The sequence below is a fragment of the Strigops habroptila genome, chromosome W (assembly GCF_004027225.2).
Source record: "Strigops habroptila isolate Jane chromosome W, bStrHab1.2.pri, whole genome shotgun sequence".
NCBI lineage: Eukaryota > Metazoa > Chordata > Aves > Psittaciformes > Psittacidae > Strigops > Strigops habroptila.
Genome location: NC_044301.2, coordinates 2,268,083 through 2,287,368, shown reverse-complemented (window position 1 = coordinate 2,287,368; position 19,286 = coordinate 2,268,083). Strand labels below are relative to the sequence as shown.

General features: G+C 46.3%; 1 protein-coding gene across 1 annotated transcript in view; it reads left to right on the top strand.

The window, feature by feature from the left end:
* LOC115619206 (zinc finger protein 462-like) overlaps positions 1-19,286 on the top strand; it is an 82,693-nt gene that overhangs the window by 25,700 nt on the left and 37,707 nt on the right. Inside the window, 1 exon segment of the mRNA XM_030511250.1 lies at positions 7,780-7,971. Within this exon segment, the coding sequence (XP_030367110.1) occupies positions 7,780-7,971 (192 nt within the window).

Sequence of the window (19,286 nt, the reverse complement as noted above, 5' to 3'; positions counted from 1 at the left end):
AATAACAAGGAGAGAGATATAAAACTAAAAGGGAAAAGGAAGAAAAAAGCCAAAGAAAACCCCACCCAACAGTGCTGCACAATACAATTGCTCACCACCCACTGACCGATACCCAGCCCGACCCAAGCAGCAATTGGCCCCTTCTGGCTAACCCCTCCCCAGTTTATATGCCAAGCATGACATTCTATGGAATGGAATACCCCTTTGGATATTTTGGGTCAGCTGTCCTGCATCTGCTCCCTCATGGCTTCCCATGCCCCTCCTCACTGGCAGAGCATGAGAGACTGAAAAGTCTTTGATTAGGCTAAACACTAAGCAACAACTAAAACATCAGTGGATTATCAGCATTATTCTCAGACTAAAGCCAAAACACAGCACTGCACCAGCTACTAGGAAGAAAATTAACTCTATCCTAGCCGAAACCAGGACAGTTGTGCAGTTTTGCATGCACAGTCTCAGTGAGTTGCATCCTTGCTCCCTCTCTCTCACCCCCTCCCACCCTGGGACATGCATGTGTGCATGTGCTCTCTCTCTCTGGGGTATGCTTACATGATCTGGACAGACTAGATCGATGGGCTGTGGCCAATTGTATGAGGTTCAACAAGGCAAAGTGCTGGGTCCTGCACTTGGGCCACAACAACCCCATGCAATGCTACAGGCTTGGGGAAGAGCGGCTGGAAAGCTGCCCAGTAGAAAAGGACCTGGGGGTGCTGACTGACAGCCAGCTGAACAAGAGCAGCTTGTGCCCAGGCAGCCAAGAAGGCCAACTGCATCCTGGCCTGTATCAGCAGTAGTGTGGCCAGCAGGACTAGGGAAGTAATAATCCCTCTGTACTCAGCACTGGTGAGGCTGCACCTCGAATACTGTGTTCAGTTCCTGGCCCCTCACTACAAGAGAGACATTGAGGTGCTGGAGCAGGTCCAGAGAAGGGCAACGGAGCTGGTGAAGGGTCTGGAGCACAAGTGTGATGAGGAATGGCTGTGGGAACTGGGGTGGTTTAGTCTGGAGAAGAGAAGGCTCAGGGGAACCTTATCGCTCTCTACAACTACTTGAAAGTGATAGGACAAGAGGAAACAGCCTCAAGCTGTGCCAGAGGAGGTTTAGACTGGATATTAGGAACAATTTCTTCACCAAAAGGGTGATCAGGTATTGAAACAGACTTCCCAGGGAAGTGGTGGAATCACCTTTCCTGGAAGTGTTCAAAAAACGTGTAGATGAGGCTCTTAGTGACATGGTTTAGTGTTGAACTTGGCAGTCCTGGGGTAAAGGTTGGACTTGATGATCTTAAAGGTCTTTTCCAACCTAGTTAATTCTATGATTCTGTGCATGCTCTCTCCCGGCATTGCATCTTCCTCTCTCGCTGCATTTTGTGCTCCCTGGGGGACATATTTGTGCGCTCTCACTGGGTCTTGCATTCTCTCTCTGGGCCGTGCTGTCTGGATTGTACATTTGCTTTGTGGGCTACACGCTCTCACACACTCTCTCTGGGTCTTGTGCTCTCTCTGCCTTGTGTAATCCTCTCTCGATCTGTGTTGTGCACGCTCTCTCTAGGGTGTACGCTCTCTCTGTCTCTTGGTACGCTCTTGGTTGTGCACTGTCTCTGCATTGTGCACTCCTTTGGGCTCTGCTTCCTTTTGGCACTCACTGTCTCCTGGGGTTGTGTGTGCACTCTTGCACTCTGGGTTATGTGCTTCTGCGTGCCATGTTAGTTCTGTCTGGGATGTGCACACGCACTTGCACATGGTTGTGCATTCTCAATCTGGGTCACATGTGCTCTCTATCTCCCCTGGTCATGCACATGTGCTCTTGCATGCTCTTGGTCTAGGCTGTGATCTCTCTCTTGCTCTGGATTGTATGCACTCATGCTTGGTCTATCTGGATCATGTGTGTGCTCATTCATTTTGTCATGCATGTTTTTCTCAGGGTCACACTCAGGAGCACACGTCCTCTTTCGTGCAATGAGCAAGGACATCTTCAACTAGATCAGGTTGCTCAGAGCCCTGCCCAACCCGACCTTGAATGTTTCCAGGGATGAGGCATCTACCACCTCTCTGGGCAACCTGTTCCAGTGTCTCACAACTCTCATTGTAAAAAATTTCTTTCTTATATCTAGTCTAAATCTACCCTCTTTTAGTTTAAAGCCATTACCCCTTGTCCTATTGCAACAGGCCCTACTAAAAAGTTTGTCCCCATCTTTCTTATAAGCCCCCTTTAAGTAATGAAAGGCTGCAATAAGGTCTCCCCGGAGCTTTGTCTTCTCCAGGCTGAACAATGTCAATTCTCTCAGCCTGTCCTCATAGGAGATGTATTCCATCCTTCTGATCATTTCTGTGTCCTTCCTCTGGACCTGCTCCAACAGGTCCATGTCTTTCCTGTACTGAGGACTTCAGAGCCGAACACAATACTCCAGGTGGTTTCTCACAAGAGTGGAGTAGAGAATCACCTCCCTTGACCTGCTGGCCATGCTTCTTTTGATGCAGCCCAGGATATAATTGGCTTTTATCTGGCCTGTGAGCACAGACTGCCGGCTCATGTCCAGCTTTTCATCCACTGTTACAGCTGAACCCAGGACACCACCCCACCACCTCTGTATTGTGTGCACACACATCCCCCTTCCCCTGCAAGCTCTCTCTTCTTCTGGACACCCCCCATGCCCCCCCCCCCCTCCGCCCTGGTCATGGTCTCTCTTTTCCTGGGTTGAGCTGCCCCTCTCTCTCTTTCTGGGTCACATATATGCATCCTCTCTTTGAGTTGCCCCCTATGTATGGGTGGTCACCTGCTCTGGGCAGTGGTCTTTTCTCTCTTGTTCTAGATTACTTTTTCTCCCTGGGCTACGCTTGCTCTCTCTCTGGGCCATCTTTGTGTCATGGAACCGACAAATTGAGGCTAAAGGAAATTTATTGTTCAAACTCAATTAAAGCTCATCAACTACAGATTCGGGATGTCACATGGATTCGTCACTATGCTGCTGATTCTTAAAGTTTATGGCTAAGGATCCAAAATGTGCAATCACTCACCTAAAAAGGGAGGGCTCTCAACCTCGAGGAGTTCCCTTGGACGACATCCCGACCCAAAGGGAGAGTCCCCAACTGCAGGCCTGCTGCTCCGAGAAGGACCAATTCAAAATGGCTCTCCGTCGGGTTCCATTTATACCCTAGTTGAATCTGACCTGTGGTCAAATATGGTCATGTAGCCCCACATTGGGTCAGGACCCCAACTTCCTTGCCCCTGCACCCGTCAACTGCCACCATGTGGGTGGGACAAGGACTATGAGTGTGGGGAGTTTTCCCCGGGCTCTTGTGTTGGGGGGGAGGGGGGAGGGAAGCTGTCTCGAACTTTTGTCAGGTCCTTGTCAGGGCTTTTGTCAGAGCAGGTGTACCTGCCACACCTTGCCATCTCTCTCACTCTGGGTCAAGCTCTCTTTCTTGTGTTGGAAATCACAGAATGGTTAGCGCTGGAAGGCACCTTAAAGCTCATCCAGTTCCAACACCCCTGCCACAGGCAGGGACACCTTCCACTAGACCAGGTTGCTCAAAGCCCTGTCCAACCTGGCCTTGAACACTTCTAGGGATGGGGCAGACACAGCTTCTCTGGGCAACCTGTTTCAGTGTCTCACCACCCTCATAGTGAAGAATTTTTTCCTAATGTCTAATCTAAATCTCTGCTCTGTCAGCTTAAAGCCACTCCCCCTTGTCCTGTCACTACATGCCCTTGTAAAAAGCCTCTGTCCTGTCCAAATTACTTGTAGGCCCCCTTTAGGCATTGGAAGACTGTTATAATGTCTCCCCGGAGCCTTCTCTTCTCCAGGCTGAACAAGCCCAACTCTCTCAGCCTGTCTTCAGAGGAGAGGTGCTCCAGCCCTCTGATCATCTTCGTGGCCCTCCTCTGGACTCACTCAAGCAGGTCTGCATCCCTCAGTGAGTCATGTGCCTTCTCCTTCTATGTTTCATACTGTGTCTCTTTCTGTGGGTCATGCTCTCTCTTTGTCACACTAGTGCTCTATGAGTCACACACACCCCACACCCCCTCGCTGTCTCCTCCCCTCTAGGTCAGACTCTACTTCCCCCCCCCCCCATGTTCTCAGTCTCTGTGGGTGCCACTCTTGGTCACATCTCTGTCTCTGGGTCACTTTCTCTCTGGGTCATGCTCTATGTCTCTCTGGGCCACACGTTCTCTGTGTCTCTTTCTCTCCGTTGCACTCTCTTTGGGTGTCTGTCTGTCTCAGACTCTCTGTGTCTCAGATTCTCTCTGGGTCTCTGTCTCTGGGTCTCACTAGCTTGATATCTTTGGGTTGTGCTCTGTTTTATGCTCTCTCTGGGCCATGCTCAGTCTCTCTGGGTCACGCTTGCTCTCTGTCTCTCTTGGTCACACTCGCCTTCTCTGTCTGTGCCATGCTCTCTCTCCCTGGGCCACATGCATTCCCTGCCTCTTTTGATCATGTGCTCGTTCTTTCTCCCTCTCTGGGTGTCTTTCTGTCTGGCTTGTACATGCTTTGGGTTGGTGGTGGTCTCTCTCTGGGTTGGTCACATGCTCTTTTGCAGTTTCTTTGTCATGCACACTTTCAGAGCATGTGCTCTTTAGCTGTGTCACACGTACACTCTGCATTCAGCTCATGCTGTGTCTTGGTCAGATGCTTGCTCACTCTCTGAGTTCAGAACAGTCCCTCTTTGTAGTGCTCTCAAGCTCTCTCTTTTTCTGGTTGTCTTTTTTTCCTGTTTTGTTTCTAGTAAGTTCTTTAGCAATATATCCTATTGAATTATAACCTTGTGGATCTTTTTCACCAGTCTTCCAGTAATACAGTGTTTCTGTGACTTTCATTTGTTAAAAGTTGTTTTCTCTCTCTCTTTTGTATGTATTCTGTTATTTTATTTATTCTTAGAGATGTTCATCATGCCCATACATTTGTTTAAAGCACCTTGGCAGTTGTAATAATCCAGGTGTCTTTCACTCAGTCTCCTCACATCCATTATCTTTTGGGTAGTGGTGAAGCTCCATTTATTATAAAATGCATTATTGCATAATAGCTAGAATTGTTAAGGGATGTTAGGGGCAGCTGCCTCCTCCAGCAGTTCCAGCCCAGGGCTTCCTCCCACCCGGCCACCAGAATTAGTGGCCAGTCCAGCTTGAAGTTTGCTAGCAAATACACACAAACACCCCCATGCATACTCAGTTTGGGGAAGCATGGCACCAGGCACATGGGACTGTGACCCACAGTCCCACTCCAGCCACTGGTGCAGAGCCTCTCACTCACCTCACTCATACCAGTCCCTCCCAGTAGTTGGTTGCTGAGACACATACCATTCCCACCACAGTGGCTGGAGTTAAAGATCCCTGCTCACACCAGTATATCACACCATAGGCCAGGGACACCTACACTACCAGTTTGACTCCAGTAGCTGTCGCCAGATTGCACTCACACGGGTCTCACCAGTAGCTGGCACTTAGTCCTTGTAACATACATACACACAGGATAGAGTGAGATTACACAGAGAGATAGTTAAGAAAAGATTTAATAAGAAGATATAAGAAAACAGGATAGACTGTGGTGATGAGGTGTGGGGCTCAGTCAGGCAAGTGGATTGACTGGCCCTGGTTAACATGTGAATGGTCCCTTTCATACTCCTTTCTGTCTACCATCTTTTTTTCCTCTCTGCTCCCTGTTTCTCCTGTACGTCACCTCATGAGTTTGTATAGTTCTATGGATTCCTGCACCCCTCCCCATCCAGTATCTGGGATCTCTCCCTGGTTTGCAAGCTTATCAGTTGCAGAGTCCAGGTTGATCTTCCTGTAAGTGGAGCCTGTGGTTTTTTGGTAGCCCATCAATTAGTGTGACTGGTGAGGTTTGTTTCTTGTCATTGTCTCCATGTCTATTCTGTCAGGTCTGTTTCTGTATATTTTTGTTTCTGGTTTCCCCCTTTTTGCCTTAGTTTCCTAATTGACAAGGTCCCTGATCAGATAACCTTGCCGGAATAAACATTCTCACACTCAGTGTGACTGACCAGGTATGGTTCTCATCACTGACTCCCTTATAATTTTTCGGCCAGGTTTGTGTCCCTGAATGTTCTTGTTTGTGTCTTCCTCCTCATCATCCTTTTTTGTGTTGAAGAAGGCCCTTGACCAGATACCCTTAAAGGAACAGATGCTTTCCTTCCACATACCTTTAAAAGAACTACTGGTTCTTGTAAGCATCTAGCATTTGTTCTCATTCAGTATATGCTGCTTCCTTTGATATAGAGCAGAACCATATGTAGTATCTCTGAATGTGCTGTAATTTGTTTTCAGTTTGAATTGGACCATAACCTAGAGTTTTTGTCCAGAGTCTAAATCATCTGGGACACAATGCTTTGGATACACAGTCCCATGGAAAAATTACAAAGATATGCACTTATTTATATATTTCAAAATAATAATTATGACATGCAAAACTAGCAGTAGAAAATTTCCTAACTTTTCTGTGGAGTCACACTAATGAAAACTATAGTTTTGCCTCTGAAACCAAACATATTTTTACATGGTGCTGTCCACCTAAAGTGTTATTGATAAACGGAATATAGTTACTAGCTGTCTTCCAATTTCTTAATTTGTAGTAGTGTTCAATTTTCTTTCATTTCTATCTGTGATTTTACATTAAAGTCAACTGGTACCTGCCAGGAATCACTTATATTTAGCAAATTGGGGGTGTGTGTGTGTGTGTTTATATCTTTTTGTCTTTAGTTCATCCTTTTGCATTTATCAGTCCATCATACATGCTTGATGAAAACCATTTTCTTTATCTTTGATACCTCTGTGGCAATAATATTCAGGTGAGGAATGTAATTTGAAAAGAAACCATGTGTGACATTTTGTTTCACCATTTCAGACTGATCTTTTTCAGATACATGGATGGGGGTTTCTAAGAGTCTGTATTTTGTCCCTGTGATTAGCATAGGAGTTTTGTGGTGTGTTTGTGGGGGGTATTTTCATGTAGAATGATTGCTAATCTCTTTATGTGCTTGTTATGACCGGCTGAGATTTTTTTTTTTCTCTTGTTCTCTTTTTGTTCACTTATTTCTGATGTTTGAAACCATTCTGTTCTAGAACCTTGTTTGTTAAATTTGTTGAGGAATAGAAAAAATTTCTTTTGCCTTTTTCATAACCAGAGCTCTTATCCTTCCATTAGTGTTCATGAATATTTCACTCTTGTATTAGTTTTGTCATTTTATGTACAACTTGCATGTAGTCAGTGTAGCCCTTTTACCTGGAAGTGTCACTTCCAGAACAATTACTTGCCACACATATAGCATCATATCACTTATGTTGGACATTTCCCTTTTTCTTTAAGTTGCCTCCATGCTTAACACAGAACAAGTCTTGTCTTGGGAATTTGTTTCCTATTCTATTATGTCTTTATGACTTGGAATGCATTTGGAACCAAATTCACTACTGTTCGTTATTTCTTTTATTTCACTCCTTTAATATTTTTCCATAATATGGTTCTGTTTTCTTCTTATACCATGCAGCACAGACATGCTAAGAGCCTGGTCTTTGTTTTCTGGCATCAGTCATTTAACAAGGATCTAGAGTTGTCAGAAAAAAAACTTTAGTCCCAAAGCGGGTGTCTGTAGCTGCAGACTCCTGACTGTTTCAACAGGGAGATGCACATAGTTTGTTCTTTTTGGAATAAGTTTCACACTGAAGGGGGTCACAGGAATTTTACTGATGAGTTCAACAGGAAAAGAATGGGGATCCCATTTTATTTCTTTCGTGAGCTGATGATTTGCCTTTATTTTGCTCACCCAGGTGAACATGCCTACAGATGTTCTTCCTGCACATTTTCCACCATGACAATCAGCCAGCTGAAAGAGCATTCCTTGAGAGTGCATGGGAAAGCACTGACACTACCAAGACCCTGTGTTGTCAAACTCTCAGCTTCACTTGGCTATGACACCTCCAAGAAACACACTTTTGCTGAAGAGGTGGAGGACTCTAATGGTAAGAGGTGACTCAGAGAAAGAATTTAATTGTCTGTCTAAAATACTACTTAATATTTTTATAAAATAAAAAATAAGGCATCAATTAAGAAAACCCCAAATTTGCATAAAAAGCAAGAATAAAGGTAGTGTTCTAGTACTTGACCTGCCATTGAATCTCACTGGTTTATTCCTTACCAACTTATACTGACAATGGTTGGACTTTGGAATAAGTCAAGCTGACCCTACTTTTCAGCAAAGATTTGCAACATAGGAAATTTTCAGTGGCAGCACTCCCATTAAAAGTCAGTGGGAAAGAGACCATCTAATTCCATTTGTATTTCTGAAAAACACCCCTTTATCTTGTTAGCATAGCAGTTTAGTGAAGCCACTAAAGATAAAGCATAAAAAGTAGAGGGAATAGCTGGACAACTTTCTATTTTATGCTTTTCACGGAAATAGGTGTGTACACAGATCCTGATGTTTGAAATACAGCAGATGGCTTATTTTTAAGTTTTGCCTTGTATTTAAGCTATGGAGTTTTATTGCTTGCACAGCAAATTATGAGAATACAGCATTGAAACTTGACCAATAGAAACTGGACATCCAATTACATGCGTGGCACCAGGCTCTTAGCATGCAGTGTTCTTACTTTAAAGGGATGACAGTGAATAGAGATACTGCAAAGGCCAGGAGAAAGGGAACCACATGAAACATCAATGTTGTGAAGAAAAGCAGGAGCGGATAAAGCAGGCTGTAGGAAAGAATGCCATACTGGCCTGGATTTGTTGTTACAAAGGAAGCAAATGGCAGAAAAGCTGTGGCTTTAAAAAAGAGAATTGTGCTCAGGGTAAAATTAACTATATTTGGGGCAGATTAGCTGAAGAAGGAAAATGTATTGGGAATGCATAGCAAGGTTTTGGCAGAGAGGTGCTGCAGGGGGATCTTCTGTGAGAAGAGACCTGCGGCTGTCCCTGTGCAGTCAGAACCAATTCCAGCTGACTCCAAAATGGACCCAAAAGCTGAGCCCATCAGTGACACCGGTGGTGCCTCTATGATAACATAGTTCAGAAAGGGTAAAAAACACTGTGCAGCAGCTGTGAGAGACAGAAGTGTGAAAAATGTGAAAGACCCCTGCAGACACCAAAGTCAGTGAAGGAGGAGAGAGAGGTGCTCCAGGTGCCAGAGCAGAGATGCCCCTGAACCCATGGTGAAGACCATGGTGAGGCAGGTTGTCCCCTTGCAGCTCATGGAGGTTCACACTGGAGCAGCCCACAGAGAGGCCCACACCACAGCAGGTGGATATGCCCTGAAGGAAGCCAACTGAAGTGCATCTACATTAATGCACGCAGCATGGGCAGCAAACGGGAGTTGGAAGCCACTGTGCAGTGGGAAAACAATGATGTAGTTGCAATCACAGAAACATCGTGGGATGACTCTCACAACTGGAGTGCTGCATTGGATGGCTATAAACGCTTCAGAAGCGATAGGCAGGGAAGGAGAGGCATAGGGATAGCCCCTGTATGTTGGGGAGAGTTTTGACTGTCTAGAGCTTAATGATGGTGATGATAGCGTTAAGTGTTTATGGGCAAGAATCGGGGGAAGGCCAACAAAGCAGATATCATGGTGTGAGGCTGTTATAGACCACCCAACCAGGATGAAGAGGCAGATGAAATATTCTATAAGCAGCTGGGAGAAGTCTCACAATCGCTAGCCCTTGTTCTCGTGGGGGACTTCAAATTGCCAGATGTCTGCTGGAAATACAATACAGTGGAGGCGAAAGAGTCTAGGAGGTTCCTGGAGTGTGTGGATGATAACTTCATGATGTCACCAAAATCCAGGAAATAAACTCTCCAACCAGAATGACAGGTTAGAAAGCCAACGTTACTTTATTGCAGTACTGGGTGCATGAGGGATCGCTCTGCCTATCATGCACACCGAGAAGAGACAGTTTACAGCTTATATATCTTCATTATATACGTATTCATCATCATTCCGCAAAATGCCCACCCAATTCTCGTTACTCATTGCATATGGTAATTTGGGTAGATAAGGCTGCAGTGCAGGCGCTGTGAATTTGAGGAGTGATCTCTGGGGGTCGTGGTGGTCGTTTAGGGAGAAATGCCCCTAGTAATTTTATCCTTTTATGGCAATCCGTTAGTTAAGGATATTGGAATGCGTGTTTAGTCTTGCCAATTAGCTACATGTTCTTCTTTGGGCTAATTTATGACCCCGAGAGGCTCTTCGAGTTGTTTTCTTTTGCAGCCGTTTACCTGTTTCTCAGGCCTTATCAACAGGAGGAAGGCCTACATTGGTTTGAGAGAAGACATCTGGTTCTCTTGTTGCATGCCTTTCTTATCTTGACAATCCTTGTAGCCTTGTCCATATCTGTGTTTCTATATACAGTGAAATGCTAGTTTAAGAATCCTTGCCGCCCTGTCTATGTCTAAGTCGCTATATACAGTGAAATACTAATATAATTCGGTATCACTGACACAGCTGGTGAGTGAGTCAACAAGGGAAGGTGCCCTGCTGGATCTGTTGTTTGCGAACAGAGAAGGACTTGTGGGTGATGCGATGGTTGGAGGCCATCTTGGGCACAGCGATCACAAAATTAGGTTTTGATCCTCGGAGATGTAAGGAGGGGAGTTAGTAGAACTGCTACCTTGGACTTCCGGAGGGCAGACTTTGGCCTGTTTAGGGGCCTGCTTGACAGAGTCCCTTGGGAGGCAGTCCTGAAGGGCAAAGGATTCCAGGAAGGCTGGACAATCTTCAAGAAGGAAATCTTAGAAGCGCAGGAGCAGGCCATCTCCATGTGCCAAAAGACGAGCCATTGTGGAAGAAGACCAGCCTGGCTGAACAGAGAGCTTTGGCTGGAACTCAGGAAAAAAAGGAGAGCTTATGACCTTTGGAAGAAGGGGCAGGCAACTCAGGAGGACTACAAGGACGTCGTGAGGTTATGCAGGGAAAAAATTAGAAGGGCCAAAGCCCAACTAGAACTTAATCTGGATACTGCCATAGAAGAGAATAAAAAATGTTCTTATAACTACTTTAACCAAAAGAATACTATCCTTGTACAACCTGTGAAACTAAGCTGGTGCAGGCTGCTTAAACAGCAAGTTGGGGTGCCACATGTCTGCCAGAGAGTTATGAAATCAAACTGTAAAAGGAGATAAATAAATAAGAGGAAGGGGGGGACGAAATCGAGTAAGGGGAGATGTAACCAGAGGCGGGACAGTCAGCACGTAGATTATACGCATCAGATAGATAGGCTGTAAACCTTGGAGTACCCAACCATTGGGGAAACAAGGGAGGGAACTTGGGGACGGGATGGGAAATAGAAATCAAAGTTCTGCTTTTGCAAGGATGCATGGAGCCCCTGGACCAGTCACAATGGGGTGCTTTTGCCACTTCCTCCTCATCAGGCTGATTTCAGCCTCCAGTGCAGTCAACTCTTGGGATCCTCCTGTCACTCCAGAAATACAAATGGGTTCCCCCCCTTGATAGCTTGATGGCATCAGGGTACACTGTACACCAGTATCTTCTAGAGCCTTATGCTCCTGTGGGACTGATGTGCCAGGCCATCTGATCCACACAGTCCAGTAAACCCCATTGTCCCTCTCCTCCACCTGGCTGTATTGGGCATCACTTATGTTTATTGGGTTTTTTCCCTTCCCTTTTAAGTTTTATGTTCTCTCCCCTTGTTATTTCCCTTATTGGTGGTAGTAGTAGTAGTATTGTAATATACTTTAGTTATTGGACTTTTCTTATCTCAACCCATGGGATTTGCATTCTTTTGAATCTCCTCCCCATCCCTCCCGGAGTGGTGTGCAGGGGGAAGAAGGGGGGGAGTGAGCAAGCGGCTACATGGTTCTGAGTTACCGGCTGGGCTTAAACCATGACAGTCCAGTTCTGGGCTTCCCAGTACAAGACACATGGAGTTCCTGGAGCAAGTCCAGTGAATGGCTACTAGAATGACTAAGTGTCTGGAGCATCTCTCATATGAGGAATGGCTGAGGGAGCTGGGCCTGTTCAGCATGGACAAGGCTCATGGGAGATCTGATCAATGTGTATAAATACCTGAAGGAAGGATGTCAAGAGGATGGGTCCTGACTCTTCTCGGTGGTGCCAGGCAACAGGATGCAACATAAACTAAAACACAGGAAGTTCTACCTGACCGTGAGGAAGAACTTTATTGTGAGGGTGACTGAGCATTGGAATAGGTTGCCCAGAGAGTTTCTCGTCTCCTTCCCTGAAGATTTTCATAGAATCATAGAATCATTTAGGTTGGAGAAGGCCTTCAAGATTATCAAGTCCAACCATTAACTTAACACTACATAGTCCAACACTAAACCATGTCCCGAAGCACCATGTCCCTTTTGTCCCCAGTGTACCTATAGAAGTTTTTCTTGTTTCCACAAAAGTGCCACGAAGATGATCAGAGGGCTGGAGCACCTCTCCTCTGAAGACAGGCTGAGAGAGTTGGGCTTATTCAGCCTGGAGAAGAGAAGGCTCCGGGGAGACATTATAACAGTCTTCCAATACCTAAAGGGGGCTTACAAGTAATTTGGACAGGACAGAGGCTTTTTACAAGGGCATGTAGAGACAGGACAAGGGGGAGTGGCTTTAAGCTGACAGAGCAGAGATTTAGATTAGACATTAGGAAAAAAATTCTTCACTGTGAGGGTGGTGAGACACTGGAAAAGGTTGCCCAGAGAAGTTGTGGCTGCCCCATTCCTTGAGGTGTTCAAGGCAAGGTTGGATGGGGCCTTCAGTAACCTGGTCTAGTGGAAGGTTTCCCTGGGGGTTGGAATTAGATGATCTTTAAGGTCCCTTCCAACCCAAACCATTCTATGATTCTATGTCTATATGTCTTTTATAAACCTCCAGGGATAGTAACTCAACCACTTCCCTGGGCAGCCTGTTCCAATGCCTGACTACCCTTTCAGTGAAGAAATATTTCCAAATATCCAATCTAAACCTCCCCTGGCACAACTTGAGTCCATTTCCTCTTGTCCTATCACTTATTACCTGGGAAAAGAGACTGACACCCACCTTGCTACAACCTCCTTTCAGGTAGTTGTACAGAGCAATACGTTCTCTCCTCAGCCTCGGTTTTTTCCAGACTAAACAACCACATTTCCCTTGGCTACTCCTCATGAGACTTTTCTCTAGACTCTTTATCAGATTCATTGGTCTTCTTTGGATGCACTCCAGCACCTCAATGTCTTTCCTGTAGTGAGGGGCCCAAAACTGAACACAGTATTCGAGGTCCAGCCTCACCAGTGCCAAGTACAGGGCCACAATCACTGCCCTGGTCCTGATGGCCACACTGTTTCTGATACAAGACAGGGTACTATTGGCCTTCTTGGCCACCTGGGCACACTGCTGGCTCATATTTAGCCACTTATTGACCAACACCCTCAGGTCCTCTTCTGCCAGGCAGCTTTCCAGCCACTCTTCCCCAAGGCTGAAGCGTTGCATGGGGCTGTTTTGACCCATGTGCAGGACCTGGCTCTTAGCCTTTTTTAACCTCATACAATTGGCCTCATCCCATCGATACAGTCTGTCCAGTTCCACTGTAGACCCTTCCTTCCCTCCAGCAGATCAACTGTCCCACCCAACTTGGTGTTGTCTACAAATTTACTGAGGGTGCACTTGATCCCCTTGTCCAGCTCATCAATAAAGAGATTAAACAGAACTGGCCCCCATACTGAGCCCTGGGGAACACCACTTGTGACCGGCCGCCAACTGGATTTAATTCCATTCACCACTGCTCTTCGGGCCCTGCCATCCAGCCAGTTTTTTACCCAGCGAAGAGTATGCCTGTCCAAGCCATGAGCAGCCAGTTTCTCCAGGAGAATGCTGTGGGAAAGAGTGTCAAAGGCTTTACTAAAGTCCAGGTAGACAACATCCACAGCTTTTCCATCATCCACTAAGCAGGTCATCTTGTCATAGAAGGAGATCGGGTTAGTCAAGCAGGACCTGACTTTCATAAACCTATGCTGACAGGACCTAGTTGTCCTGTACGTGCTGCATGATGGCACTCAAGATGATCTGCTCCATAACTTTCCCTGGCACTGAGGTCAGACTGACAGGCCTGTAGTTCCCCAGATCCTCCTTCTGAAAACTGAAAACACAATACAAAAATAAGTTGGCAAGGCGGCAGCAGCAGCAGCATTGGCAACCAAGGTAAGTTTGGGGTTTGAGCTTTAGATTTGAGCTGTACAGGGGGGTTTCCAAGCTCAGGGACACCCAAGCAGCAGCCCCGAGCCCCATCTGGACCTGACAACTCTTGACAGCCAATCAGGTGAGCAGGGGGGCATAGCCAGGAGCTTCTGCAGGATATTTAAACGGCTCTAAGGAGTGTGAGCAGGTCAAGCAAACAAGATGTGGCACATCAGAAGGACATGGCATGTCAGTTTGCGAGCAAACTGATGTGGTGCAGCAGTCGTTGTGGCAGTTGGCACAGGCAGGGAGTGCAGGGAGGTCTTTGCAATCTGCAGGTAGGTCCATACCTCAGGAAAGTACTAAGTGCTCTAGGTCTCTGCCACAATGGTGGGCGCTCAACTCAGAGCCAAAACCACTGTGTCTACTGAAGCAGCCCCTAAGAAGTCTGATGCTTCCACTCAGACAGAACTGGTAAAGAAGGAGATATCAGTACAGGTGGTAGCTTGTGATGGATGCCCAGATACCTCTTCTGGAGAAAAGGCTAGTACCTGCACAAAGTGTGCACAGGTTGAGGACCTGCTGCGTCAGGTGGCTGAACTACAAGAGACAGTTGATAGGCTGCGCAGTATTAGAGGGGCTGAAACAGAGATAGATACATGGCTTCACAACCATGTACCTACAGTGGATACTACTGAGTCTGAGGCACCTTAGACCCTGGTGACCCACAAAAGCAGGGCTCCAACTCAACCTCCACCTTCAACATCCAGATCAATAACAGATACGATGCTTTGAAGGCTTTAGATATCCATGAGCAAGGCCCACAAGGAGAACCTGCACCATCAGTGCATGGCGGTTACCATAAAAAGGAATGTCGAGTGATTGTAGTGGGTGACCCTCTGATGAAGGGCACTGAGGCACCCATCTGTCAGCCTGATAGGGAATTACAAGATGTATGCTGCCTACCAGGGGCTAGGATCCACGATGTTGCTGAAAGGGTTCCCTAACTTGTCAAGAGCACAGACTACTAACCCGCTGTTACTTTTTCATGTGGGTACAAATGATATAGCAAGCCGAAAAATAGGTAGGATCAAGGAAGACTATAGAGCCCTGGCAAGGCAGGTGAAAATCATTGGTGCCCAAGTCATCTTCTCATCTATCCTACTGGTTAGGGAAATGGGTACAGCCAGAAGCAGATGCATAGTGTGGATCAATGACTGGCTTCGTGGCTGGTGTCATCGAGAAGGTTTTGGCTTTTATGACAATGGGTCAAGCTTCAATGATTATAGACTGTTAGGGAGGGATGGGATCCACTTGTCTAGAAGGGGCAAGAGAATTTTGGCAGCAGGCTGGCCAATTTGGTGAGACAGTCTTCAAAATTAAGGCCTCGGAGGGTGGGGTCCAGAGTGGCAGTGCTCATGCCATTGCTTCCTCCTGGGGTGTAGGTCATACCAACCCGTGCAGCGACAGATGTTCCTTGACTGCCTCTCAAGATGAGGATCGAAGGGCTAACCACATGGAGGCTGTTTATGGTTATGGTGAAGCCTCTTACACACCTTCTAGGGAACCTGGTTGCATGATTACCTCTCTGAAGTGCCTGTATACAAATGTTCACAGCATGGGGAATAAACAGGATGAGCTGGAAATCTACGTGTGGTCACAGGGCCATGATCTCATTGCAATTACTGCGACATGGTGGGATAGCTCACATGGCTGGAATATTGTCATGGATGGCTATGTACTTTTTAGAAAGGACAGGTTAGGGAGGCAAGGTGGTGGAGTCGCTCTTTATGTGAGGGAGCAACTGGAATATATTGAGTTCTACACAGGACAGATGAATGAGTTGAGAGTTTATGTTATGTTGTTATTTCCCTTATAATTATTATTATTAGTAGTATTATTATTAGTAGTAGTATTATATTGTACTTCATTTTAGTTATTAAACTGTTCTTATCTCAACCCACAGTTTTACATTCTTTTGATTCTCCTCCCCATCCAGCCTGGGGGAAGGGGGAAGTGTGTGGGGGTGAGCTAGCAGATGCATGGCACTTAGTTACCAGCTGGGTTTAAACCATGACAGTCCTTTCTTGGCACCCAATGTGAGGCACTTAAGTTTGAGATAATGACAGATCTGACCAGAGTATATCAAACCAAATTCATTATAAGCATTCATTGCAGTGGTTTAATAGTTGCTGGTCACAATGTTTATTTATTTGCTCTAACTGCCATAGAAGTGTTACATAACAGTCAACAGCATATAATTGAGTTCATTGGCTGTTTTCACCCAAAATTAAATACCCTTGAGGTACACACCAGACCTCTCCATCTTCCCACATTACCTACAAATTATACACAGGTCCTTGAGAGAAAGCAATCCTAAAAATGGGTTTGCCTTTACCCGAAGCTTGAATAACCCAGACTGTTTTCCCAAGAATTAGAGGAACTTTATCCCCCTCTACAGTAAGAAAAAGTTTTAATTGGGCTGGGCCAGCCCTGTTGGCAGATCCCCTCGTGTTGACCAACCAGGTGGCATTTGCTAAATGTGTATCCCAATGTTTGAAAGTCCCACCACCCATTGCTCTCAGGGTAGTTTTTAAAAGCCCATTGTACTGTTCGATTTTCCCAGAGTCTGGTGCATGACAGGGGATGTGATATACCCGTATGTGGGAATGTGATATGGTCAGTCTGCCAGGCCTCCCCATATTTGTACTTCAGCCATCGTCCTCCATACCAGAGAGGTTTTAATCACTTGGCCTGCTTAACAGTAGCGAATGTTTCACATTCATGAATAATATGAGCAAGTGTCCATGGTCAAGTCCACACCTCACTCACAAGACCTTCTATATGTTGCCTTGATGGCCTGAGGTGTCATGGGCCCACTGGGCTAAAAATAATTCACCCTTATGTTGCCAATCTGAACCTACCTGAGCCACTTCAATCTTAGCAGCTTGATCCACGTGTTGTTTGTTCTGATGTTTCTCAGTGGCCTGACTCTTGGGTACATGAGCATCTACGTGGCATACCTTCACCACCAGGTTCTGCACCTGGGCAGCGATATCTTGCCACAATGCAGCAGTCCAGATGGGTTTACCTCTGCGTTGCCAATTACTCTGCTTCCATTGCTGCAACCACCCCCACAGGGCATTTGCCACCATCCATGAGTGAGTAGAGAGATAAAGGACTGGCCACTTTTCTTGTTCAGCAATGTCCAAGGCCAGCTGGATGGCTTTCACCTCTGCAAACTGACTCAATTCACCCTCTCCTTCAGCAGTTTCTGAAACTTGTTTTAGGGGACTTGTCCTGGGTTCAGCTATAGCAGTCATTTTTCTCCTTCTTAGTAGCTGGTGCAGTGCTGTGTTTTTTAACTTTCAGCCTGGGAACAACGCTGATAACACTGATGTTTTTAGTTGTTGCTAAGTAATGTTTATTCCAACCAAGGACTTTCTCAGTCTCATGCTTTGCCAGGGAGGAGGGGAAGCCGGGCGGAAGCAGAGACAGGACACCTGACCCAAACTAGCCAAAGGGGTATTCCATACCACAGCACATCATGCCCAGTATATAAACCGGGGGGAGTTACCCGGAAGGCCTGATCACTGCTTGGGTCGGGCTGGGTATCGGTCGGCAGGTGGTGAGCGATTGTATCCTCTCCCCTTGTTATTTCACTAATCGTTATTATCATTGGTGGTAGCAGTAGTGGTTTGTATTATACCTTAGTTGCGGGACTGCTCTTATCTCAACCCGTGGGAGTTACATTCTTCCCATTCTCCTCCCCATCCCTCCGGGAGCGGGGGGAGGAAGAAGGGGGGGAGTGAGCGAGCGGCTTTGTGGTTCTGAGTTACCGGCTGGGCTCAAACCATGACAGTTCTTTGTGGTGCCCAACGTGGGGCACGAAAGGTTGAGATAACGACAGATCTGACCAGAGTGTGTTTAATCATATTTGTGATAAGCATTCATTGTTACTACTCGTCACAATGGTGATTATTTGGCTCTCAGACTTGTTGCGCTTGATCTCAGAGTTTCAGCATGTTGTACCTTACTTACAGCCACTATTTGCTGTTTTAGCGTTTATCGGCTGGGGGGCCTGGGCTAAGGTTCTTGTTTCACTGTACTTCATGGTAATGACTTGTAATACAATAGACTCATTGATCATGAAACTGGTCTGGTTTGTGCTTCCAGCGTGGCCATCACCACTATACATTGGGAGGTATATAATGAAATATTTTAGCAATTGCATATCTTTTTTTTTCTCCTCGGGGGGTAAACTTACGAAGGAAGCATTCTCTTTCACCCCCCGTTCCCCCACCAGCCTATTTGCAACAGCAGTTGAGAGTTCTGAAGGTTTTAGATGGCCTTTGAGTACCCTTGAAACCTGCCTGCTGATTGTGCTGGGGATCAGCATGTTGGCAAACATACGGAGTGTGTTTTACCCACGGCCATCCCGTCGTAGGAACATCCTATTTCGTTTAATGTCAAAAATTCAGCAGTATCAGGTTCGAATCTGGTCTAGGGTTAGACGACGATATAGGAGGACCACCAGGAGATTTTCCCTGAGGCTGGACAGTTATGAGTGGCAGGGTGTGTGGGATAGTATGGGCAAGTACCTAGGCCAGTGGGCCCCTCCAGTGCTTTGGAACTTCACCACTGAACAAGTGCAACATCCGGAAAAACTAGTAAAACACTTAAACGAGGTGTGCTGTCGTCCTGGTTATACCAGAGAGGGACAAATCTTGGCAACGTGCTGGGGCTTGGCCTACGCCTACAGAGCCCTGCTCAACACTATCCAGCACCTTCAAAGGGAAAAAAATGTCTCTGGATCTGATGGCAAAGCAACAGACAACGCAGCTATGCCAACTACAAGCACAGCAGCTACTCAGACCCTGACCACAACAGACAACACAGCTACTCCAAGTACAGCAGCTACATCAACCCCAGTGACAAGCACAACAGCTACTCAAACCCTGACCACAACAGACAACGCAACTACTCCAACTTCAAATACAGCAGTTACACCAACCCCAGTGACAAGCACAACAGCTACTCAAACCCCGACAGCAACAGACAATGTGGCTACTCCAAGCACCGCAGCCACACCAACCCCAGTGACAAGCACAGTAGCTACTCAAACCCCGACAGCAACAGACAATATAGCTACTCCAAGCACCGCAGCTA